This window comes from Oncorhynchus nerka, linkage group LG1 (genome assembly GCF_034236695.1).
Source record: "Oncorhynchus nerka isolate Pitt River linkage group LG1, Oner_Uvic_2.0, whole genome shotgun sequence".
Taxonomy (NCBI): Eukaryota; Metazoa; Chordata; class Actinopteri; order Salmoniformes; family Salmonidae; genus Oncorhynchus; species Oncorhynchus nerka.
Genome location: NC_088396.1, coordinates 30,799,821 through 30,826,822, shown reverse-complemented (window position 1 = coordinate 30,826,822; position 27,002 = coordinate 30,799,821). Strand labels below are relative to the sequence as shown.

At 43.4% G+C, this 27,002-nt stretch overlaps 1 protein-coding gene across 2 annotated transcripts in view; it reads right to left on the bottom strand.

The window, feature by feature from the left end:
* The window catches only part of LOC115129035 (TSC22 domain family protein 1-like), a 111,652-nt gene that overhangs the window by 15,466 nt on the left and 69,184 nt on the right, over window positions 1-27,002 (bottom strand). The window contains exon 1 of one of the 2 annotated variants that reach the window (XM_029659190.2): window positions 6,719-6,976. The exons of the other annotated variant lie outside the window; for it this stretch is intronic. Coding sequence (XP_029515050.1) covers window positions 6,719-6,804 — 86 coding nt within the window. The 5' untranslated portion in view covers window positions 6,805-6,976. Of the gene's footprint in view, window positions 1-6,718; window positions 6,977-27,002 lie in introns of those variants that run through there. 2 annotated transcript variants of the gene reach the window in all.

Genomic DNA, 27,002 nt, shown 5'->3' with positions numbered 1-27,002 from the left:
CCTATCCACATCGATGGAACAGTAGTGGAGAGGGTAGTAAGTTTTAAGTTCCTCGGCGTACACATCACAGACAAACTGAATTGGTCCACCCACACAGACAGCAACGTGAAGAAGGCGCAGTAGCGCCTCTTCAACCTCAGGAGGCTGAAGAAATTCGGCTTGTCACCAAAAGCACTCACAAACTTCTACAGATGCACAATCGAGAGAATCCTGGCGGGCTGTATCACCGCCTGGTACGGCAACTGCTCCGCCCACAACCGTAAGGCTCTCCAGAGGGTAGTGAGGTCTGCACAACGCATCACCGGAGGCAAACTACCTGCCCTCCAGGACACCTACACCCCCCGATGTTACAGGAAGGCCATAAAGATCATCAAGGACAACAACCACCCGAGCCACTGCCTGTTCACCCCGATATCATCCACAAGGCGAGGTCAGTACAGGTGCATCAAAGCTGGGACCGAGAGACTGAAAAATAGCTTCTATCTCAAGGCCATCAGACTGTTAAACAGCCACCACTAACATTGAGTGGCTGCAGCCAACACACTGACTCAACTCCAGCCACTTTAATAATGGGAATTGATGGGAATTGATGTAAAATATATCACTAGCCACTTTAAACAATGCTACCTAATATACTGTTTACATACCCTACATTATTCATCTCATATGTATACGTATATACTGTACTCTATATCATCTACTGCATCTTTATGTAATACATGTATCACTAGCCACTAACTATGCCACTTTGTTTACATACTCATCTCATACGTATATACTGTACTCGATACCATCTACTGTATCTTGCCTATGCCGCTCTGTACCATCACTCATTCATATATCTTTATGTACATATTCTTTATCCCCCTACACTTGTGTGTATAAGACAGTAGTTTTTGAATTGTTAGTTAGATTACTTGTTGGTTATTACTGCATTGTCGGAACTAGAAGCACAAGCATTTCGCTACTCTCGCATTAACATCTGCTAACCATGTGTATGTGACAAATAAAACTTTGATTGGATTTGATTTAGATGGGTGTACCTCAAACTGGCCACTGAGTGCAAGTCAAATAAATATACTTTTTCTTGTTATATAACTTCAGTACTAGGATGTACAGAGTACACATGGACATGCCTTGCTCATCACAGAAGTTACAGTAAAGGCCTAAAGGTTGTCTTTAAATATGACATTTGTGGTAATCCATCTACAGTAACTGTCAGTAAAATAGCCTGGAGTTAGTCAAAGAAAAAGCTTCTGTTCTTTGGCTAAAAGTTTTGTCTGAAAAAATGATTGAGTGAACCATACAACGGTAGTGTAGAAATCCTAGTTTCTATATTCATTTGAATGCAAACCAAACTATAAAACGACAATGATGTGGATGAGCATTATGGCTGGCCTACATATGTGCAGCAGACAAGGACTTCAAGGCTTGAGTGTTGCCATCTTAACACTACTCTGGGGGAAGAATAATTAAGTCATTTTTCCAACAATTGTTTACAGATTATTTCACTTAATTTCACTTAATAATTCACTGTATCACAATTCCAGTGGGTCAGAAGTTTACATACACTAAGTTAACTGTGCCTTTAAACAGCTTGGAAAATTCCAGAAAATGATGTCATGGCTTTAGAAGCTTCTGATAGGCTAATTTACATAATTTCAGTCAAAACTTAGGACACTAAAGAAGCCTTTCAACTGACTCTGAAAAACACCAAAAGACAGATGCCCAGGGTCCTTGCTCATCTGCGTGAACGTGCCTTAGGCATGCTGCAAGGAGGCACGAGTACTGCAGATGTGGCCAGGGAAATAAATTGAAATGTCAGTACTGTGATACGCCTAAGACAGCGCTACAGGGAGACAGCACAGACAGCTAATCGTCCTCGCAGTGGCAGACCACATGTAACAACACCTGCACAGGATCGGTACATCCAAACATCATACCTGTGGGACAGGTACAGGATGGCAACAACAACTGCCTGAGTTACACCAGGAACGCACAATCCCTCCATCAGTGCTCAGACTGTCCGCAATAGGTTGAGAGAGGCTAGACTGAAGGCTTGTAGGCCTGTTGTAAGGCAGGTCCTCACAAGACATCACCGGTAACAAAGTCACCTATGGGCACAAACCCACCGTCGCTGGACCAGACAGGACTGGCAAAAAGAGCTGTTCACTGATGAGTCACGGTTTTGTCACACTAGGGGTGATGGTCGGATTCGCATTTATCATCGAAGGAATGAGCGTTACACCGTACTCTGGAGCGGGATCGATTTGGAGGTGGAGGGTCCGTCATTGTCTGGGGCAGTGTGTCAAAGCATCATCGGACTGAGCTTGTTGTCATTGCAGGCAATCTCAACGCTGTGCATTACAGGGAAGACATCCTCTTCCTTCATGTGGTACCCTTCCTGCAGGATCATCCTGACATGACCCTCCAGCATGACAATGCCTCAAAGCTTTATCTGATAGTATTGTTGTTTGTTCTTTTTCTTGCACGAAACCTGAAAGGTTCCTTCAGACAATTTACTGCTCGTTCTGTGCGTAATTTCCTGCAAGACAGGAATGTCAGTGTTCTGCCATGGCCAGCAAAGAGCCAAGATCAATCCCATTGAGCACATCTGGGACCTGTTGGATCGGAGGGTGAGGGCTAGGGCCATTCCCCCTAGAAATGTCCGGAAACTTGCAGGTGCCTGGTGTAAGAGTGGGGTAACATCTCACAGCAAGAACTGGCAAATCTGGTGCAGTCCATGAGGAGGAGACGCACTGCAGTACTTAATGCAGCTTAACCAGATACTGACTGTTACTTTTGATTTTGACCCCCAATTTGTTCAGGGACACATTCAATTTCTGTTAGTCACATGTCTGTGGAACTTGTTCAGTTTATGTCTCAGGTGTTGAATCTTATGTTTATAGAAATATTTACACATTAAGTTTGCTGAAAATAAACACAGTTGACAGTGAGAGGATGTTACTTTTTGTTGCTATTAAAGTGACTATGTATAGGTAATAACAGAGGAGCAGCAGCGTGGGGGGGGGGGGGGCAATGCAAATAGTCTGGGTAGCCATTTGGCTAGATGTTCAGGGGTCTTATGGCTTGGCATGGGGGTAGAAGCTGTTTAGAAGCCTCTTGGCCCTAGACTTGGCGCTCCGGTACCGCTTGCCGTGCGTTAGCAGAGAGAACAGTCTATGACTAGGGTGGCTGGAGTCTGACAATTTTTAGGGCCTTCCTCTGACACTGCCTGGTATAGAGGTCCTGGATGGCAGGAAGCTTGGCCACGGTATGGTACTGGGCCGTTCGCACTACCCTCTGTAGTGCCTTGCGGTCGTAGGCCGAGCAGTTGCCATACCAGGCAGTGATGTAACCCGTCAGGATGCTCTCGCTGGTGCAACTAAAACCGTTTGAGGATCTGAAGACCCATGCCAAATCCTTTCAGTCTCCTGAGGGGGAATAGATTTTGTCGTGCCCTCTTCAGTCATAGGAAAGGCATCCATCTTTACACACAATTCACAAAACCTTATCTAGTTCTGCAGAACTTGGCTTGTGGTTAGCCTGAGGTCCTCAGTACTGTACTGAGTCCATCCAACAGTGATCCTAATAACAGCAGCACTGTTCCCACTAAGGCCCTACAGCTCAGTAAGAGGCTCAGTGCGCTGTTCTCTCTTCCCGTCCTCTTTGACTGGAGGTGGCTTTAACCTATTACACAGACTCAAATATATACCTGGAAGTGCTCAGCCTGATCTCAGTCCACACACACACACAAACAGCGACCAAAGCTACTTCGCCCTGAGCTATACTGGGCTCCATTCATAAAGCACTAGGGCCATACTAGGACAGGTTTCCAGGAAGCTGTGCTTAACCAATGTTCTGTTCCCTCTCAGTGTCACTGACCTGTAGGTCCCTAGCCAATGACAAGCAACATATAACGGAGATCGGCAGTGACTACCTGGTCAACAGCATTTTCCAATCACAGAAGTGCTTTTTTCTACCTGGGGCAGCAGGCAGCCTAGTGGTTAGAGTGTTGGGCCGGAAAGGTTGCTGGATCGAATCCCTGAGCAGACAAGGTAAAAATCTGTCGTTCTGCCCCTGAACAAGGCAGTTAACTCACTGTTCCCTGGTAGGTCGCCACTGTAAATACAAATTTGTTCTTAACTGACTTCAGATCCTTAAATAAAGGTAAAAAATAGAGTTGAAGTCGGAAGTTTACATACACTTAGGTTGGAGTCCTTAAAACTTGTTTTTCAACCACTCCACAAATGTATTGTTAAACTATAGTTTTGGAAAGTCGGTTAGGACATCTACTTTGTGCATGACAAGTAATTGTTCCAACAATTTTTTACAAACAGATAATTTCACTGTATCACAATTCCAGTGGGTCAGAAGTTTACATACACTAAGTTGACTGTGCCTTTAAACAACCAGAAATGGTCATGGCTTTAGAAGCTTCTGATAGGCTAATTGACATCATTTCAGTCAATTGGAGGTGTACCTGTGGATGTATTTCAAGGCCTACCTTCAAACTCAGTGCCTCTTTGCTTGACATCATGGGAAAATCAAAAGAATTCAGCCAAGACCTCAGAAAAAAATATTGTAGACCTCCACAAGTCTGGTTCATCCTTGGGAGCGATTTCCAAACGCCTGAAGGTACCACGTTCATCTGTACAAACAATAGTACGCAAGTATAAACACCATGGGACCACGCAGCCGTCATACCGCTCAGGAAGGAGAAGCGTTCTGTCTCCTAGAGATGAACGTACTTTGGTGCAAAAAGTGTAAATCAATCCCAGAACAGCAGCAAATAACCTTGCGAAGTTGCTGGAAGAAACAGGTACAAAAGTATCTATATCCACAGTAAAACGAGTCCTATATCAACATAGCCTGAAAGGCCGCTCAGCAAGGAAGAAGTCACTGGTCCAAAACCGCCATTAAAAAGCGAGACTACGGTTTGCAACTGCACATGGGGACAAAGATCGTACTTTCTGGAGAAATGTCCTCTGGTCTGATAGAACTGTTTGGCCATAATGACCATCGTTATGTTTGGAGGAAAAAGCGGGAGGCTTGCAAGCCGAAGAACACCATCCCAACTGTGAAGCACAGTGATGGCAGAGCTTTGCTGCAGGAGGGACTGGTTCACTTCACAAAATAGATGGCACCATGAGGAAATAAAATAATGTGGATATATTTAAGCAATGTCTCAAGACATCAGTCAGGAAGTTAAACTTGGTCGCAAATGGGTCTTCCAAATGGACAATGAGCCCAAGCATACTTCCAATGTGGTGGCAAAATGGCTTAAGGACAACAAAGTCAAGGTATTGGAGTGGCCATCACAAAGCCCTGACCTCAATCCCATAGAACATTTGTGGGCAGAACTGAAAAAGCATGTGCAAGCAAGGAAGCCTACAAACCTGACTCAGTTACTCCAGCTCTGCCAGGGTGAATGGGCCAAAATTCACCCAACTTATTGTGGGAAGTTTGTGGAAGGCTACCCAAAACATTTGACCCAAGTTAAACAATTTAAAGGCAATGCTACCAAATACTAATTGAGTGTATGTAAACTTCTGACCCACTGGGAATGTGATGACATAAATAAAAGATGAAATAAATAATTCTCTCCACTATTATTCTGACATTTCACAGTCTTAAAATAAAGTGGTGATCCTAACTGACCTAAAACAGAGAATTTCTACTAGGATTAAATGTCAGGAATTGTGAAAAACTGAGTTTAAATGTATTTGGCTAAGGTGTATGTAAACTTCAGACTTAAACTGTATATAACATAAACCCTGTCCTTAACTCCAAAAAATATATATAATACAAAAATTATAAGCAGTTAATGTCTCAGACAAGGCAAACTTACTAAATTAGTTAATGTACTCGCACACCAATTCTGACAATATTGCTTCTCTTGTCCATTCAATGTGATGGTGGCATGGTAGATGTTAAACACATATCTAAGATGAGCTAACATTCATTTTGACTATGTACTGTGTGCCATATTGCTCTATCGTACATGGTTAGGTAGAAGACCTACTGAAGACACAGTAAGGATCTGATCTGGCCCCAATCCAATACACTCACCTACATCATGCATGCAACAACTACATACTGACAAATGCCATGCAACCAGCAGGCAACAACATAGCAACCATCAAACTGTCAACTGACAAATAGTGACAACGTGAGTCCCCTAAACCATGCAACTATGAAAACAACTGAACAGGTACACAACTATCAACACACAAAAGCATAAGATATCTGCCCTGCTTAAGTTAATTTTGTTCTGTAAAAAACAAAAACAATTAACCCTTACCCTACATAATATCTTTACTATGTACCATTCATAGTTTTTCCATAACATTATCATACAGTCCATTTTTAAATACTGCCATGCGCACATTCCAATTCCACAACTGTATTAAATGTCATTACCATCCATGTTTCAAATGAAAACAGTAATACCAATCGTTAAACAAATGGTTAGACTGACAAAGCCAAGAGCAATAGAGACAATGCAGCTTAGTGTCTTCCTTCCATTGGCTTGTTTCCAGACTCCTGTACAGTTAGAGCAGACAGACAGAGTCTATACCTCTTCAGTTACAGTATTAAGAGACTAACCCTGCTGTTAGCAGACACGGTAGACAAAGAGACTGGTAGGTAAGTATTGTCAACAGTAGACTAGCTCCAGTAAGGCATTGTTCAGCTCCAGTATGAGTCTTTCGTTTACCTCTTGAGGTGTTGCTCCAGTTCCCTGAATAACAGCTTCATGGCCATCTCGTCCCGGCTTTGCACCCGGACCACCAGCTCTCTCATCGGGCTGTCCGTCAACTCTCCTCCAATAGAATCAGATATATTCCTATTTTCTAGTCCCTCGGTCCCTTTCTCTCTCTTAAAATCACTGTATATTCCTTCTGAGTTCCACCAGTCTGGAGAGCATTGGTGGAGATGTGGGGACAAGCCAAGGCTGTGTATGTATGTCTTTAGCCTCTGTGTGCTTCTCCAATGCATGCCAACTAGCGACTGATTGAGCAAAAAAAAGAGTAGGGCACCTGTGACATCACAGTACTGCGTGCAGTCATGTGACCTAGTGTTACATAAACCATCAAAACAGATTAGCTTCTTCCCTGATGAGCACTTCTTCTCCTCCTCCTATCCTCCCCTTTCCCTCTCTCCTCCCCTCCCTGGTGAGCCCTGAGTCTACTACCCTCCAACAGACAAGAGAGGAGGTTACCATTCTCACACTACACCACCGTCTTCCAAACATTCACCTCTTCTCACTTGCCCTCTCCCTTCCTCCAGGGTGGTGTTGGACCCCCTCTGTGTTTAGGAGACCCCTGCCCCCCCCCCCCAAAGGCAGGGTGACAGGAGGGCCGAGTCCGGCCCCTGTATTTGAGCCGGGTCTTATCTTGTCACTTCTCATCAACAGGGTGGGCTAATGGGGGGCTTAACGCCTGCACACACAGAAAGAGTACAACACACACACGCGTCTGCAAACTTAGTCAGCCAGCAGCCTGGGTTAGGAGAATAACACAGACAAGGACAAAGCAGAGGGATTTACCTGTTCAAATACACTGAGGCCTGAGTCAGAGTGGGCTTTCTATTGTTCAGATGTCCAACTGGGGCAGTTTACATTAGCCTGAAGAATACAGACTTGACCCATGATGGGACATCAACCTCTTACACACGCAACTGACTACACACACTTAATAAGCCATCTAATAACTTATACCATATTGATAAACACATTTTATGTCTACAAGTGCTCTGATTGGTTGGTAAACTCAAGTGAAGGCCCACAGATGGTGATTGGGTGGAACACAGTATGTTATAGAGCAACATACTGTATTGTAATTGTGTTGCTGATTATGCCTAGTTAAATTAACCCTGAGGGGATTGATCCAGTCATATTCTATTGTTTGGTACATTTGGGATTTGGGAAATAGTGGGCTAAAGATGCTACCCCTGATCTGCCAGTCTGATCCTTACCATCTGTGTGTGTGTTTGTATATGTCAACCCAACGTGTATGAATGTGTAGCCTACTTCATACACAACCACCAGTTTATAAATAGCAGGTCCTATACCATTCACTGACAATTATTCACAAAATTATTACAATCATTCACTATTTTATTTTGTGAAAGAGATTTGGAGAATGTCCCTCAGCTTATGCATGAAATATAGGTAGAAAGGGAGAAGGAGAGAGACAGGTGCCATTTGAATATTTGGAATGAGAGCAGGTCACACAAGAGAGTTGAGTCCTGCTCTCTCCAGCTCTCACTCTCAACAGAGTTGAGTCCTGCTCTCTCCAGCTCTCACTCTCAACAGAGTTGAGTCCTGCTCTCTCCAGCTCTCACTCTCAACAGAGTTGAGTCCTGCTCTCTCCAGCTCTCACTCTCAACAGAGTTGAGTCCTGCTCTCTCCAGCTCTCACTCTCAACAGTGTTGGGCTGACCGCACCAGCCTCTGGAGAGCACGGTAGTTGCGGACGGTGCAATTGTTGCATCAGGCGGTGATACAGCCTGACAGGATGCTCTGAATGGTGGAAAAATGTATGAAGGTCCTAGGGTTCAAGCTGAACTTCTTCAGCCTCCTGAGGTTGAAGAGGCGCTGTTGCATGAAGGCACCATTTCAGGTCGTCAGTGATGTGCACACAGAGGCATCTGAAGCTCGGACCCTCTCGACTACGGCCCCGTCAATGTGGATGGGGTGTGCTCTCTCTGCTATCACCTGTAGTCCACAATCAGCCTCTTCATTTTGTTGATGTTGAGGGAGAGGTTATTTTCCTGGCACCCTTCAGCCAGGGCTCTCACCTCCCCCGTCTCATCATTGTTGGTAATCAGGCCTACCACTACTGTCTCGCCATCACCCACTGAATAACTTGTCATTTTTGCAGATTGAAAATGTTTGAGCTAGTATTACAGTAAGTCAATATTTATATTTAGGAATTAGCATGGCATTTAGTTAATTAATATAATGCACCTTTGGATTTTACCCTGGTCTCGAAAGCAAATGGTTAGAACGTTTGTAAAGTTAAGAGAACTTGTTCCGTCAAAGCGAAATTATAGCTGTCCTTTACGAAATTACCCTGTACATTTAAAAATGACCAAATACACAAACTGTTTACAGCATAACTACTTTCTTACTGTGAACCTGAACAACCTAAATAAATTCTGAATGAGTAAAAACGGTCGATTCCTAATATAATCATGCGTTTTCTGACCGATGCATGCTTAATTTGGATTGGGCTCCCACAGACCTCTTAAATATTTGAACCGGGGACCAATGCAAATTGGTAAAATGTTACATTCCTAGTTTATAGCAATTCCCATATGTAACATGTGGTCAGGTGGAACCAATAGTTCATGAAAAGGTTCAGATGGCCTTTTACAGCCCACCATTCAACAAATATCCCCAAACATTACTAAGATACGTACAGGTTTACTAAGCTGAGTTCTCAAAAGGTGCTCTGCTATGTGGGTGTATGGTCTGATCGGGATAAATGGATAGTCGTGATGGGGGGGAGAAATCGATAGTTTCATATCGTCATATTATTCTGGGATGATATATCGATATCTTACTCCAAGTATCGATTATAAAAAATAAAAAATAGATACAAATAATAAACTTGCTACTGTAGGTTTTTTCAAATTTATTTAGCCCTTATTGTACCAGGTAAGTTGGCTGAACACATTCTCAATTACAGCAACGACCAGGGGAATAGTTACAGGGGAGAGGCGATGAATGAGCTGATTGTAAGCTGGGGATGATTAGGTAGCGTAAGCTATTCGGCTGTACATGCGCAAAAACGGCAGTATTTTTCATCCTATATCATGTACTTCATCTTTTTAAATATTGAACCAACATGTTTGCAGCACTTTTATTTGCTTCACTAATCAAAACTCGTTCTCTCGTCTCTCTGCAACAGACATCGAGTGAACAATATGTTTGAAACATCAAATCGCAATATCGAGTTGCAATACATACGGAATCGAGAGAAACGCAATAAATATTGTATTGGCACCTACAGCTGAAGTCGGAAGTTTACATACACCTTAGCCAAATACATTTAAACTCAGTTTTTCACAATTCCTGACATTTAATCCTAGTAAAAATTCCCTGTCTTAGGTCAGTTAGGATCACCACTGTATTTTAATAATGTGAAATGTCAGAATAATAGTGGAGGAAATGATTTATTTCAGCTTTTATTTATTTCATCACATTCCCAGTGGGTCAGAAGTTTACATACACTCAATTAGTATTTGGTAGCATTGCCTTTAAATTGCTTAACTTGGGTCAAAAGTTTTGGGTAACCTTCCACAAGCTTCCCACAATAAGTTGGGTGAATTTTGTCCCATTCCTCCTGACAGAGCTGGTGTAACTGAGTCAGGTTTGTAGGCCTCCTTGCTCGCACACCCTTTTTCAGTTCTGCCCACAAATTTTCTATGGGATTGAGGTCGGGGCTTTGTGATGGCCACTCCAATAGCTTGACTTTGTTGTCCTTAAGCCATTTTGACACAACTTTGGAAGTATGCTTGGGGTCATTGTCCATTTGGAAGACTCCTCCTTTTTCCTCCACACATAACGGTGGTCATTATGGCCAAACAGTTCTATTTTTGTTTCATCAGACCAGAGGACATTTCTCTAAAAAGTATGATCTTTGTCCCCATGTGCAGTTGCAAACCGTAGTCTGGCTTTTATATGGCAGTTTTGGAGCAGTTGCTTCTTCCTTGCTGAGTGGCCTTTCAGGTTATGTCGATATATGACTTGTTTTACTGTGGATATAGATACTTTTGTACCCGTTTCCTTCACAAGGTCCTTTGATGTTGTTCTGGGATTGATTTGTACTTTTCACACACTAAAGTACGTTCATCTCTAGGAGACAGAACACGTCTCCTTCCTGAGCGGTGTGACGGCTGCATGGTCCCATGGTGTTTATACTTGCGTACTATTGTTTGTACAGATGAACGTGGTACCTTCAGGCGTTTGGAAATTGCTCCCAAGGATGAACCAGACTTGTGGAGGTCTTGGCTCATTTCTTTTGATTTTCCCATGATGTCAAGCAAAGAGGCACTGAGTTTGAAGGTAGGCCTTGAAATACATCCACAGGTACACCTCCAAATGACTCAAATTATGTCAATTAGCCTATCAGAAACTTCTAAAGCCATGACATAATTTTCTGGAATTTTCCAAGCTGTTTAAAGGCACAGTCAACTTAGTGTATGTAAACGTCTGACCCATTGGAATTGTGATACAGTGAATTATAAGTGAAATAATCTGTCTGTAAACAATTGTTGGAAAAATTACTTGTGTCATGTACAAAGTAGATGTCCTAACCGACTTGCCAAAACTATAGTTTGTGAACAAGAAATTTGTGGAGTGGTTGAAAAACGAGTTAATGACTCCAACCTAAGTGTATGTAAACTTATGACTTCAACTATAAGCATCGTGACAATATTGTATCGTGAGGTCCCTAGCAATTCTCAGCCCAATGAGAGGTGTCTGACAAAGCGGGTGCTGATCCACACAGCGGCCATTACATAGATGTGTGTGAGAAAAACAAAGGCTACAGGTATGACTAATGTGGAGTGAAACCAGGCATTAGCAGGTCTAACACACACAAAACACTCCCACACATTCTGGGGCACGATGCACCGCCCAAAGACATTTTGAATACGCTCAAAGATAAAGCTGCAGAAAGACTAGAGATTCTTACATGAACCATGAAAAGAGGGGCAAAAGACAGAATACAGAGAAAGCAGAGAGAGAGTGAGAGAATACAGAGAGAAAGAGGGGAACAGAGAGAATACAGAGAGAGAGAGTGAGAGGGGGACAGAAAGGGAGAGAGAGTGAGAGGGGACAGAAAGGGAGAGAGAGTGAGAGGGGACAGAAAGGGAGAGAGAGTGAGAGGGGACAGAAAGGGAGAGAGAGTGAGAGGGGACAGAAAGGGAGAGAGAGTGAGAGGGGACAGAAAGGGAGAGAGAGTGAGAGGGGGACAGAAAGGGAGAGAGAGTGAGAGGGGACAGAAAGGGAGAGAGAGTGAGAGGGGACAGAAAGGGAGAGAGAGTGAGAGGGGGACAGAAAGGGAGAGAGAGTGAGAGGGGGACAGAAAGGGAGAGAGAGTGAGAGGGGGACAGAAAGGGAGAGAGAGTGAGAGGGGACAGAAAGGGAGAGAGAGTGAGAGGGGACAGAAAGGGAGAGAGAGTGAGAGGGGAAAGGGACAGAAAGGGAGAGAGAGAGAGAGAGGGGACAGAAAGGGAGAGAGAGTGAGAGGGGACAGAAAGGGAGAGAGAGTGAGAGGGGGACAGAAAGGGAGAGAGAGTGAGAGGGGACAGAAAGGAGAGGGGAGAGGGGACAGAAAGGGAGAGAGAGTGAGAGGGGACAGAAAGGGAGAGAGAGTGAGAGGGGGACAGAAAGGGAGAGAGAGATGAGAGGGGGACAGAAAGGGAGAGAGAGTGGAGGGGACAGAAAGGGAGAGAGAGTGAGAGGGGGACAGAAAGGGAGAGAGAGTGAGAGGGGACAGAAAGGGAGAGAGAGTGAGAGGGGACAGAAAGGGGGACAGGGAGAGAGAGTGAGAGGGGACAGAAAGGGAGACAGAGAGGGGAGAAAGGTGAGAGGGAGGGGGACAGAAAGGGAGAGAGAGAGTGAGAGGGGACAGAAAGGGAGAGAGAGTGAGAGGGGACAGAAAGGGAGAGAGAGTGAGAGGGGGACAGAGAGAAAGAGGGGAACAGAGAGAATACAGAGAGATAGAGTGAGAGGGGACAGAAAGGGAGAGAGAGTGAGAGGGGACAGAAAGGGAGAGAGAGTGAGAGGGGACAGAAAGGGAGAGAGAGTGAGAGGGGGACAGAAAGGGGGACAGAGAGAGAGAGAGGGGGGACAGAAAGGGGGACAGAAGAGTGAGAGGGGGACAGAAAGGGAGAGAGAGTGAGAGGGGACAGAAAGGGAGAGAGAGTGAGAGGGGACAGAAAGGGAGAGAGAGAGTGAGAGGGGACAGAAAGGGAGAGAGAGTGAGAGGGGACAGAAAGGGAGAGAGAGTGAGAGGGGACAGAAAGGGAGAGAGAGTGAGAGGGGACAGAAAGGGAGAGAGAGTGAGAGGGGACAGAAAGGGAGAGAGAGTGAGAGGGGACAGAAAGGGAGAGAGAGAGTGAGAGGGGGACAGAAAGGGAGAGAGAGTGAGAGGGGACAGAAAGGAGAGAGAGAGTGAGAAAGGGAGAATACAGAAAGAGGAGAGAGAGTGAGAGGGGACAGAAAGGGAGAGAGAGTGAGAGGGGACAGAAAGGGAGAGAGAGTGAGAGGGGACAGAAAGGGAGAGAAGAGGAGAGGGGACAGAAAGGGTGACAGAAAGGGAGAAGAGTGAGAGGGGGACAGAAAGGGAGAGAGAGTGAGAGGGGACAGAAAGGGAGAGAGAGTGAGAGGGGACAGAAAGGAGAGAGAGTGAGAGGGGACAGAAAGGGAGAGAGAGTGAGAGGGGACAGAAAGGGAGGAGAGTGAGAGGGACAGAAAGGAGAGGAGGAGACAGAGAGAAAGAGGGGAACAGAGAGAATACAGAGAGAGAGAGTGAGAGGGGAAAGGGAGAGAAAGGGGAGAGGGAGAGACAGAAAGGGAGAGAGAGGAGAGGGGGACAGAGAGAAAAGGGAGAGAGAGTGAGAGGGGACAGAAAGGGAGGGGACAGAGAGAGAGAGGAGGGGGACAGAAAGGGAGAGAGAGTGAGGGGAGAGAGAGAGAAAGGGAGAGACAGAGAGAGAGAGGAGAGGGGACAGAGAAGGGAGAGAATACAGAGAGAGAGAGAGAAAGGGAGAGAGAAAGGGGACAGAAAGGGAGAGAGTGAGAGGGGACAGAAAGGAGAGAGAGAGAGGGAAAGAGAGGGAGAGTGAGAGGGAAAGAGAGGGAGAGAGAGTGAGAGGGGGACAGAGAGAAAGAGGGGAACAGAGAGAATACAGAGAGAGAGAGTGAGAGGGGAAAGAGAGAATACAGAGAGAGAGAGGGGACAGAAAGGGAGAGGGAATGAGAGGGGGACAGAGAGAAAGAGGGGGACAGAGAGAAAGAGGGGGAAAGAGAGCCAGAGTCAGTTGTGCCTGCGGCTGTAACAGTAGTCTCCCTCATCAGTCTTTGTGTGGAGTCACTGGGCTGTTGATGAGAAGTGACACATGGGGGGGTGTGATGTTAGAAGCCTTTACTGGAGCCTAGAACCAACTGATGTTCCCCTCCACACGCAACCACCAACACGGCTGGACCACTCCAGTGTGTGTGTGCGTGTGTGCGGTCACTGCGGTGTGAACTGGGGCTTATCCCCAGAGACAATAGCAGAGCTGTCCAAATTGGGGCGATGGGAGAGAAAGAGGGGGAAATGAGGATAGAGGAAAACGAAAGGAGGAAGAGAGGGGGATCTGTACATTGGCCTGGAACATGATGTTCTAGCTCCAGACGGCTAGTCAAGCCAGAACATTACTTCCACTCCAGCAGTTGAGTGAACTGGGAGGGCTGAGCTGGATGTATGACACTGTACACTCACCGGTGCCGTTTGAGTCAGTCACATAGTCATGTTATAGTGCGTTATATGGACCCCCGGAGTGAAAGTCTTAATCAAATAGGATTGGTTGGCCCTTTCACACTATTAACCTCAGGAGACACACACACTTATCTTTAGGACTCTTACTGTCCGCACATACCCAAACACAGATGGGACAGATGGGTGGTTTGATTGTTTCCAAACAGACCAGGACTTCTCACTACCAGATAACAGATCCTAATCCACCATCTAGAACATACTGTACACTATAAATAGTTTTTATGTCCTGGAATATAAACGCTGAAAAGTCATCAAAAAAGAACAGTATTTGTAAGTGATGTAACATAGGACAGGTCCTCATCAATATACTGTCAGTAATCAACTGATAGGATTCACACAGGCTCACAGACCAATGCACCACACACAGGCTCTCACACACACACACTGCCAATAGAGGGTTAATCAGAGGGCAGACGTGTACAGTTTATCTAGTGTAAACCAGCCAACTTCTTTACCCACATCCACTGAAATGCAATAGAGACACGCGTCAAATGTCCTATAAATTGGGGACATTGTGTTCCTGCATAAGGAATGTTTCTCTGTTAAATGAGATGTGTGTGTTCATGCATGTGTGTTCATGCGTGTGGCTGTTCATGTTTGTGTGATGTGCTGTGTACTGCTGTGCAGCTCATGTTCTACTGAACAAGAGTAATCCCTCTTGGTAACAGAGAGCAGCTTCAGAGTATAAATACTGCACTAAAACACACAGCCCCCCCCACTCACATACACAAGAGAGAAGACAGAATAGTGAAGTACACTGACTGTAAAGTCCAAAGTCTGATATTTCAGAGAAGTGAGGCCAGTCCTTACAGAAGGTTCTAGTGTTGATCTGTAACCTCTTCAATTAGAAAGTCCCCATTTGAATCGTTATTGTCCCAACACTTACTAAACTACCAGATTTACACTACCGTTCAAAAGTTTGGGGTCACTTAGAAATGTCAATGTTTTTGAAATAAAAGCACATTTTTAGTCCATTAAAATAACATCAAATTGATCAGAAATTCAGTGTATACATTGTTAATGTTGTAAATTACTTTTGTGTAGCTGGAAAAGGCAGATTTTTTAAAATGGAATATCTACAGTTGAAGTCGGAAGTTTACATACATTCACATACAAGCCAAATACATTTAAATGTCACAATTCCTGACATTTAATCCTAGTTAACATTCCCAGTCTTAGGTCAGTAAGGATCACCACTTTATTTTAAGAATGTGAAATGTAGTAGAGAGAATGATTTATTTAAGCTTTTATTTATTTCGTCATATTCCCAAGTGGGTCAGAAGTTTACATACACTCAATTAGTATTTGGTAGTAGGATTGCCATTATTTTTTTTACTTGGGTCAAACATTTTGGGGAGCCTTCCACAAGCTTCCCACAATAAGTTGGGTGAATTTTGGCCCATTCCTCCTGACAGAGCTGGTGTAACTGAGTCAGGTTTGTATGCCCTCTTGCTCGTACACACTTTTTCAGTTCTGCCCACAAATTTTCTATAGAATTGAGTCCAGGGCTTTGTGATGGCCACTCCAATACCTTGACTTTGTTGTCCTTAAGCCATTTTGCTACAACTTTTGAAGTATGCTTGGGGTCATTGTCCAGTTGGAAGACCCATTTGCGACCAAGCTACAAGTACATTAGAGTGTCACGCTTGAGAAACAGACGCCTCAAAAGTCCTCAACTGGCAGCTTCATTAAATAGTACCCGTAAAACAACAGTCTCAACGTCAAAAAGTGAAGAGGCAACACCGGGATGCTGGTCTGTTTTATTAAGATTTCCTCTGTCCAGTGTCTGTGTTATTTAGCCTATCTGAATCTTTTATTTTTATTGGCCAGTCTGAGATATGGCTTTTTCTGCCTAGAAGGCCAGCATCCCGGAGTCGCCTCTTCAATGTTGATGTTGAGACGGGTGTTTTGCGGGTACTATTTAATGAAGTTGCCAGTTGAGGACTTGTGAGGTGTCTGTTTCTCAAACTAGACCCTAATGGATTTGTCCTCTTGCTTAGTTGTGCACCAGGGCCTCCCACTCCTCTTTCTATTCTGGTTAGAGCCAGTTTGCGCTGTTCTGTGAAGGGAGAAGTACACAGCCTTGTACCAGATCTTCAGTTTCTCTGCAATTTCTTGCATGGAATAGCCTTAATTTCTCAGAACAAAAATAGACTGTCAAGTTTCAGAAGAAAGGTCTTGGTTTCTGGCCATTTTGAGCATGTAATCAAACCTACAAATGCTGACGCTCCAGATACTAAACTAGTCTAAAGAAGGACGGTTTTACTGCTTCTTTAAAATCAGCACAACAGTTTTCAGCTGTGCTAACATAATTGCAAAAGGTTTTTCTAATGATCAATTAGCCTTTTGAAATGATCAACTTGGATTAGCTAACACAACGTGCTATTGGAACACAGGAGTGATGGTTGCTGTGGGTGTGGTTATTTCCTGCCTGTTTGGCCCTGTCCGGGCGTATCGTCGGATGGGGCCACGGTGTCTCCCGACCCCTCCCGTCTCAGCCTCCAGTATATATGCTGCAGTAGTTTATCTGTCGGGGGGCTAGGATCAGTCTGTTGTATCTGGAGTATTTCTCCTGTCTTATCCGGTGTCCTGTGTGAATTTAAGTATGCTCTCTCGAATGATCTCTTTCTCTCCTTTTCTCTTTCTTTCTCTCTCTCTCGGAGGACCATGCCTCAGGACTACCTGGCCAGATGACTCCTTGCTGTCCCCAGTCCACCTGGTCGTGCTGCTGCTCCAGTTTCAACTGTTCTGCCTGCAGCTATGGAACCCTGACCTGTTCACCGGATGTGCTACCTGTCCCAGACCTGCTGTTTTCAACTCTCTAGAGACAGCAGGAGCAGTAGAGATACTCTGAATGATCGGCTATGAAAAGCCAACTGACATTTACTCCTGAGGTGCTGACCTGTTGCACCCTAGACAACCACTGATTATTATTTGACCCTGCTGGTCATCTATGAACCTCTTGGCCATGTTCTGTTATAATCTCCACCCGGCACAGCCAGAAGAGGACTGGCCACCCCTCATAGCCTTGTTCCTCTAGGTTTCTTCCTAGGTTCTGGCCTTTCTAGGGAGTTTTTCCTAGCCACCGTGCTTCTACACCTGCATTGCTTGCTGTTTGGGGTTTTAGGCTGGGTTTCTGCACAGCACTTTGTGACATCAGCTGATGTAAGAAGGGCTTTATAAATACATTTGATCGATTGATTGCTGATAATGGGCCTCTGTACGCCTATGTAGATATTCAAATTTTGTATTTTTTTTTAAATATATTTTTTTTAATCTGCCGTTTCCAGCTACAATAGTCATTTACAACATTAACAATGTCTACACTGTACTTCTGATCAATTTGATGTCATTTTAAATGGACAATTTTTTTTGCTTTTCTTTCAAAAACAAGAACATTTCTAAGTGACCCCAAACTTTTGAACGGTAGTGTATGTTGTTTTCCCACAACCACTCAACAACCTCCCCCTGCTTCCCGCCCATCCTTCCCGCTCTTCAGCTGTCCATCTGTCTGGTCAGCTGATGACTGCTCTGTCCATCTTCTGACTGGAACAGTAGTGGGGAACAGCTACAATCCGCTTTGGAAGAAGAGAGAGAGAAAGGGAGGGAGGGAGAGAGAGAGAAAGACACAGACAAAGAGCTTTCCAACCTACAGCTCCATGACATAGCAGAGAGCTGAGGGTAGAGAGGACCTAGCTTCTGTCCACTGCCAGCTTATCAGCCAGCCCTACCCATCTATGCCCTCTCACAGAGACATGAACTGCTGGGGCTCAGTGCTATACACCCTTATGACTCTATCAGACTATACTCATATACACACAGAGAGAACACGAGCTACTGCCCAGAGCCACAAACACACATCCTATAATGTGCAGATAAAAAGCCACAGCACGCAGAGCATGCGCACACAAGCCTCTCTTCTGAGAGGATTTGAATATGGCTTTTTCTTCACTGCTTCTCTGACATGCTACAGTATAGCCTAAAGATGAGTAACTATCTGCACATTATAGGACAGGGACTTGACATGAAGTGGTTTAACTAAGTGCCTAATGCCAGTAGCAAATAGTGTACCGTAATAAAATAAGCGGTGGTCCATGTTATATAATAATAGCGCTTAGCTCCCTGAACAATCTTACTGATTACGAGCTCCAATACCCCCGTCTCCATAGGTGTTTGTTATCCCAGAATATAGGAGAAATGACATCATTTCCAAATTAGAGCCATTACTGCTCCCTCAAATCCTCCGGTATTCCCCGTGTGTATCAGTACGTGTAAACCTATAGAGTAGTTGTTAGTGTGACAACTGGTACACTTTCACTTCAACACCAACTAAAACACTTGAATAGCCCTTTCAGGAAATTGGATGATTGATGCTAGTTATAAAAGGTGTGTTGTACAGACCTTTAACCATTATCCTTTCTCTCAGTTTCTGGTCTAGAGTTAAAGACAGTTGACCAACACCTGAGCTTTGCTTATCTGCCGCTTCAGAGAAGTTGATCATGGAAGTTCATTCTGCGCGGATATACAGCTAAAGCCTGGCCTGTAGGACTACAGGCCCTGACCCCTCTCCTTCCCGTGTGTGTTGTTGTATCTTATAGGATGTTCAGAGAGAGAGGAAGAAGTGAGTGGAATAACTAGAGAGACTGCATCAGGCCAAAGGCAGTGACGACAGAGGGCTAACATAAGCACCTCTTAATCCTACAGAAAACACATAGCTCAGTGGCTGCAGATCCATACATGGACTGGGATATACACGCCGTGAGTGTGTACAGTGCATTCGGAAAGTATTCAGACCTCTTGACTTTTCCCACATTGTTACGTTACGTACTTATTCTAAAAGGGATGATCCCCCCATCAATCTACACACAATACACCATAAGGACAAATCAAAAACAAGTTAAAAAAAAATGTTTAACCAATTAATCAAAATAAAAAAACTGAAATACCACATTTACATAAGTATTCAGACCCTTTACTCAGTACTTTGTTGAAGCACCTTTGGCAGCAATTACACCCTAGAGTCTTCTTGGGTATGACATTACAAGCTTGGCGCACCTGTATATGAGGAGTTTCTCCCATTCTTCTCTGCAGATCCGCTCAAGCTCTGTCAGGTTAGATGGGGAGCACAGCTGTACAGCCATTTTCAGGTCTCTCCAGAGATGTTCAATGGGGTTCAAGTCTGGGCTCTGGCTGGGACACTCAAGGATGTTCAGAGACTAGTCCTTCCTGTTGGAAGGTGAACCTTTGGCCCAATCTGGAGGTCCTGAGCACTCTGGAGGATGTTTTCATCAAGGATCTCTGTACTTTGTGCCGTTCATCGTTCCCTCGATCCTGACTAGTCAGTTCTCAGCACTCAGGCCAAAGAGCTTAATCTTGGTTTCATCAGACCAGAGAATCTTGTTTCTCATGGTCAGTTCTTTAGGTGTCTTTTGGGAAACTCCAAGCAGGCTGTCATGTGCCTTTTACTGAGGAGTGGCTTCTGTCTGATTGGTGCTGCAGAGAAGGTTGTCCTTCTGGAAGTTTCTCCCATCTCCACCAAGAAACGCCCTTCTCTCCTGATTGCTTAGTTTGGCCGGGCGGCCTGCTCTAGGAAGAGTCTTGGTGGTTCCAAACTACTTCCACTTAAGAATGATGGAGGCCACTGTGTTCTTGGGGACCTTCAATGCTGCAAAAACATTTTTGGTACCCTTCCCCAGATCTGTGCCGACAATCCTGTCTGAGCTCTACGGACAATTCCTTCGACCTCATTGCTTGGTTATTGCTGACATGCACTGTCAACTGTGGGACCTTATATAGACAGGTGTGTGCCTTTCCAAATCATGTCCAATCAATTAAATTTACCATAGGTGGAATCCAACCAAGTTGTAGAAACATCAAGGATGATCAATGGAAACAGGATGCACCTGAGCTCAATTTTGAGTCTCATAGTAAAGGGTCTGAATACTTCTGTAAATAAGTTAATGTTTTTTAATACATTTGCTAAAATTTCTAAACACCGGTTTTTGCTTTGTCATTGTGCTGTATTTTGTGTAGATTGATGAGGACATTTTTATTTAATCCATTTTAGAATAAGGCAGTTACGTAATAAAATGTGGCAAAAGTCAAGGGGTCTGAATACTTTCCGAATGCACTATTTTTGGACCACTAACACAGAGGAGAGTGAGTCCATCTCCGGATATGCTACTTTCACAGAAATCTTCAGAAATGTCTTCCTGTGCTAGTTAGTGCAGACACTGACCTGTGTCCTGGGCAGTAACACACAGATACAGATACAACCTCTAGCCTGGATACTACTGTTGAGGCCAATGGAGATGCTGTGTGCATTTGAGAGAATGTTTATATTATGACATTGAGAGCCCAGAGGTCAGAGGAACAACAAGAGAGAGGAACAGAGAAAGAGAAAGCTAGAAGGATGGAGCGAGAGATATAGCTGTGGTGCGGGGGCAGATGCAGAGCAGAACAGGTTTGAACCGGTCAGCTGTGACGGACTGTTCTAAAGGACAGGCCCTATTACAGCATCACAACACTGCAGGCCAGTTAGGATGCTTTAATCAGATGCCCGCAGCAGTAAGTAACAGCACAGGGATGGATGGGGCTTGTGGCCATTTAGGGCCTACCATCTAATGCCATCACTGGTCAACCCGGCCAAACTACAGTCAAGTGGTCAGAGTGAAGTCTTAACATTACTGGGTCATTTCACCAATTTGGTGTCTTTTGAGAAGTGTAAAAAAATACATGTTTGATTTCACCTATTTTAACATTGTCATGAGCTGTGTTCGATTACCCATACTGTATTCTACATACTTTATGAGTATATACACTACATACTATTAGTTCATTTTAGTATACTGTAAACAAACGATATCCTTTCAGTTGAGTGTACTAGCGCTGGAAGTTGATGCTGTTGCTATGCAACTTCTTGCTAGCTTGTTACCATAACAAATTACTAGCTAGACATCTTACGCTAGCTAGCTAAGAATTACGTGAATATTCAACTCAAATGTTGGGTAGCTAGTTAGATAGCATATAGTTAATAAACTGGCAAGTTCGATGTATTGGTAGGCAACTAACGATGGGTAACTAGCTAACATACCAAGCAACTGCTGTAATGTCATGCTATGCAGTTTGTATGGCTAGCGTAGCTAACAAATTGTCAGTCAACATAATGTAACTTATTTCAAAAGTCATTAGTTTATTTCATTGCTTAACATTTGTCATAATTAGTCAAGGCAATGAATTTCTATCCGTTCTCATTGGACTTTGGCTGCATATTTACCTCAATTTTCTTCAAATCCCAAAATATTGCGAAGCTACGCTCATTGCCTGAAGAATCGCATTATGGGCCGGAAATATAGTGTCCACTGCTTGTATATGTAGTACGACATCCGGGAACTTTTGGCATACTTACTATATCCATACTATGACCAATAAGCATACTACATACTCAATTTAGGTGACAAATAGTAAGGTTAGTGCAGTTAGCATGATTATACAAACACAGCTATGGTCAAAAAATGAAATTGTTTAAACATTTCTAGCCTGTATCTACGGGCAACAGATTTGACTTGTAATGCTCGACCCGCTCAGTTTTCCGCCACAAAATTGCCGAAAAGCATAGAACCAGCTCACCTGCTTTTACTCAATGATTAGACTATAATATGTTCGATGTTTCTTTTCAATTTCCTTTTAAAAAATGTATAGTTTCACCATATTAAAACGAGAGTTCAGTTCACATAACAGGGTTGACCTTAAAATAAGGGACAGGCATAAATTAATCACTAAATCGTATTAAATAATTAATAATCTTCAGAAATGACTGTCAAAGCAACAAAATAACTAATGCTTTACAATGACGGTCAAACTTGGAGACATTTTGGGATTAAGTGGATTAAACTATTTTTTAGAAGTGACAGGGTTGATGGAGGGACATGTGAAAATGTTGCAATTTTTGCACTTTAGCAAGCCTTTGTTCATATATTGAATATTGAACTTTCTATGTGGTCTATATTAAAGGGCACTATTTAATATAACAGGCTTTTGGAATGGAGTATTTGTGCACAATTTCTATTTATAATATCAAAGGAACACAAAAGGCACTCATTTGTGAAATGACCCTACTAACTACATATTTCACTGTTTAATGTAATGGCATAAGGGAACTCACCTACAGGTGGGCAGCAAAAGGGCAGGTCAGGAGAGAACATGGGGGGGAAGGGAGACAAAACAACAAATTAACATACAGTATAGTACATGCATACATCCACACATGATTCACAGTTCAACAAGGGTGTGACTGCCACAAGCCACTTCTGAACAGCATTTGGTATACAGTGCATTCAGAAAATATTCAGACTCCTTCCCTTTTTCCACACGATACGTTACAGCCTTGTTCTAAAATTGATTCAATTTCATTTTTCCCTCAATCTACAGGTTTTTAGCAATGTTTGCAACATTAAAACTTAAAAACAGAAATACCTTATTTACATAAGTATTCAGACCCTTTTGCAAAGGGTCAATCTTTACAGTAAATTTCTATAATTTTTCCAGAATTTTTTGATGGGAAGTTAAGCCCAGGAATATTGCTTACATTCATCAAAAAAGTTTACTTATAATAGTGAACCTTTTTTGAGGGATACACATAAATTCTAGGTTGTGGCATATTTTGGTGAAACTATCTCAAATTCAATGGAATTGCAACCCTCTGAATGCACAGTGCATTCTTCCATCACATGCACAACTGATTCTCAAGATCTTGCACACAAATGAGATGCTATTGAACCTACACTACTATACTGTCTGAGCCAAGGACTACATGCTTTCTGGTAAGTTTTGATTACAATACTGGGTGGGGTGAATATATTTTATATGACATATATGATTCTTTGTTAACTAGTAAATAGTAGCCTACAGCAAAGTGTGTTTAAATCATTTCTAACTTGTTAACAATTTCTGCTAGTTAGTTTTTGCTACCATGTGGGTTTTCACTTGCATCAGCCTGCTAACTGAGGAGTGTTAATTCACCTGTTTCCATACATGTTTAATTTTAAAACATCTTACAAAGGAGTTGTTTAATCTAACTGTTTAACTCATTTATCTGTACATGGATTTTTTTTAAATAAAAAATAAAAATCCCTAATCTTTACAGGAAAATGCCACGGCCACTATCTGATGTGTGGAGACATTTCACTGCAGCTAATGTAGAAGGAAAAGCGGTGTACATTTGCAAATACTGTGCCAAATCATATGTGAAGAACGCAACAAAGATGCCGAATCATCTGGCCAAGAGCATAGTTCCCTCAGTGCTCACAACAACCAACCTGACAAAATTCCCTCTACCTCTATTCTAGATGAAAATGATGAATTGGACACCTTATTGATAGCAACAGCTCATGGTCCTCCTGGAATCAGAATTTTCTTTTGACTCAATAGAGGAACGTAGTCAGAGAAATGCTGATGAATGTCTTGCTCGAGCTGTGTATGTAACTGGTTCACCTCTGATGCTCACAGGCAATGTGTATTGGAAGAGATTTCTGAATGTTCTTCGCCCAGCATACACCCCTCCAACCAGAGATGCTTTATCTATTAATTTGCTGGATGCAGAGTTCAACAGAGATCAAGTGAAGGTCAAGCAAATCAGAGAAAGCAGACTATTGTAATCATCTCTGACTGGTGGTCGAATGTTCGTGGGCAAGGAATTATTAACTACATCATCTCCACCCCTCAACCAGTATTCTACAAGAGCACAGACAAGGGACAACAGACACCGGTTTCCACATTGCAGATGAGCTGAAGGCTGTCAATGACCTTGGACCACAGAAGGTATTTGCACTGGTGACAGACAATGCTGCGAACATGAAGGCTGCTTGGTCTAAAGTAGAGGAGTCCTACCCTCACATCACACCCATTGGCTGTGCTGCACATGTAGTGAATCTGCTCCTCAAGGACACCATGGCACAGAAAACAATTGGTACACACTACAAGAGAGCCATGGAAATGATTAGGTATGTGAATGGTCATCAAGTTATAGCAGCAATCTACCTCACCAAGCAAAGTGAGAAGATTAAGAGCACCACATTGAAGGTGGCCAGCAACACCCGTTGGAGTGGTGTCATCATGTTTGACAGTCTCCTGGAGGGGAAGGAGTCTCTCCAAGAAATGAGGGTCCATCAGGATGATGTATTTTGTAGAGAGTGGTAAGCAGCCTAAAACTCCTGAAACCTATCACAGTAGCCATTGCACGGATTGAGGGAGACAATGCCATCCTGTCTGATGTTCAGACTCCTCTGCTTGCAGATGTAAGGGAAGAAATCCGTACTGCCCTGTCCACTTCACTGTTGCTCAAAGCAGAGGAAACTGCAGTTCTGAAATACATCAAAAAGTGCAAAGACTTTTGCCTGAAGCCTGTACATGTTTGACCCCAAGTCTGCTGGCAAGAGCATCCTGTTTGGTGCAGAGATCAACAAGGTCTATGGTGTCATCACTACCATGTCTCACCACCTTGGCCTGGATGAGGGCAAGGTTCTTGGCAGTCTGGCAAAGTACACTTCCAAGCAAGGGCTTTGGGATGGAGATGCAAAATGGCAGTCATGCCAACATATATCATCAGCCACCTGGTGGAAGGGACTTTGTGAATCCGAGGGTCTTTCCCCTGTTGCCTCCATCATCCTCCAAATCCCAATAACATCCGTCGCCTCAGAGCACAACTGGTCCTTGTTTGGGAACACACACACCAAAGCATGGAACAGGCTGACCAATACAAGGGTTGAAGAATTGGTGGCCATACGGGCAAATTTTTGGCTTTTGGAGCATGACAACAAGCCATCCTCAACCAGGTTGGAAAGTGACAGTGAAGATGAGGCCTCAGAGTCTGATGTTCAAGAGGTGGACATTGAGGAGGTCCAGAAGACATGGAACATAATTTTACAGATGTTAAAAACTTTTGGATAGACCATTGGGGATCATTCAATATTCCCTTTATTTTGTTATTCAGTGAAATCATCCCATGTGAATAGTCAACTCATTTAAATAAAGTTCAATACGTAACTAAATTGTTTATTTCTATTGTAAGGATTTAATCATTTGCAAATATGTCTACTTATGATAAGTTTTTGCTTATGTTTGTCTCCATATGAAATGGTACATATATCCAATGCAAAAAACATCTACATTTAAATGGTATTAATATTAATTTGCATATATCTCCATTAATTCCCATATATTCACAGTAATTCCCATATATTCCCATTAATTCCCACAGAAAGTTTCCACTTCAGAATATTCCCCAAAATGTGCAACTCTAGCTATGAGACTTAAAATTTAGCTCCGGTGCATCCTGTTTCCATTGATCATCTTTGATATATTTCTACAACTTGATTGGAGTCCACCTGTGTTAAAAACCTATTTTTGCTTTGTCATTATGGGGTATTGTGTAGATTGGTGAGGGAAAAAACCCAAATCAATTTTAGAGTAAAACTAACATTACAAAATGTGGAAAAAGACAAGGGGTCTGAATACCTTCCGAATGCACTGTAGGTTTACAATGAATGTAGGCTCTCTGTGTGTGTGTGTGTGTGTGTGTGTCTCAAATCAAATTTGATTTTGTCTGTGTGAAAGTAATACACAGGTAAATAGTGAGGTTAGGCAAGGTGAAGGTTAGGGCAGGCTCAGTGAATAGGCCAAAAGGGAGGGTAGAGCAAAACAATTATTGGTAGAGCCTGTGTGTAGGCTACATTATACGGTTACACAATGGAAAATATCTTCATAATAAATGCCCATAGTAGTATAGATACCCGTGCCACAAGTCACCCCACACACGCACACCCTCTTGCTCCCTCTCTCGGTTTCTCTATAGTCACCAAGCCTGCTGACACATTCAACCCAGAGCCATAGGGCCCTTCCTCACCCAGCCTAATCTAAATCGACACTACACCATAGCCATAAACAGGCCTATACATCTAGGCCATGACTAGGTAAGGCTATGTGTTCCATACATTCAGAGGCCGGGGTGTGGTGTTGTCATTGTTACTCAAAGTAACATCATTAGGTAACTGTCCACTGGTCTCCTCCCACTTCACACCAGTACAGCAAATCTCTAACCATACTTAAATAAATACATCTATGCACACATGACCAAGACACTTAAGAGTCTGCTAAATGGCATACATAATTATTTATTTTTTATAAACCACCAACAGACCCAGTGGGGAATATTTACACAGAATAAGTCTACGGTTTTCTCTCTCCCTCCCCAAAACCAACAGGCAAACTCAACCCATCAGGGAAATTCTCCAGAGAACAGCAGAGGGAGGAGGCTGATTAAAGGAATGACACAGACATCTGGTGGACGTTAGAGGTAACTGCACAGATTAGAGTTTTCCGATGACAGCAATGACTGTATGTATATACAGTATATTCAGTGGGGCAAAAAAGTATTTAGTCAGCCACC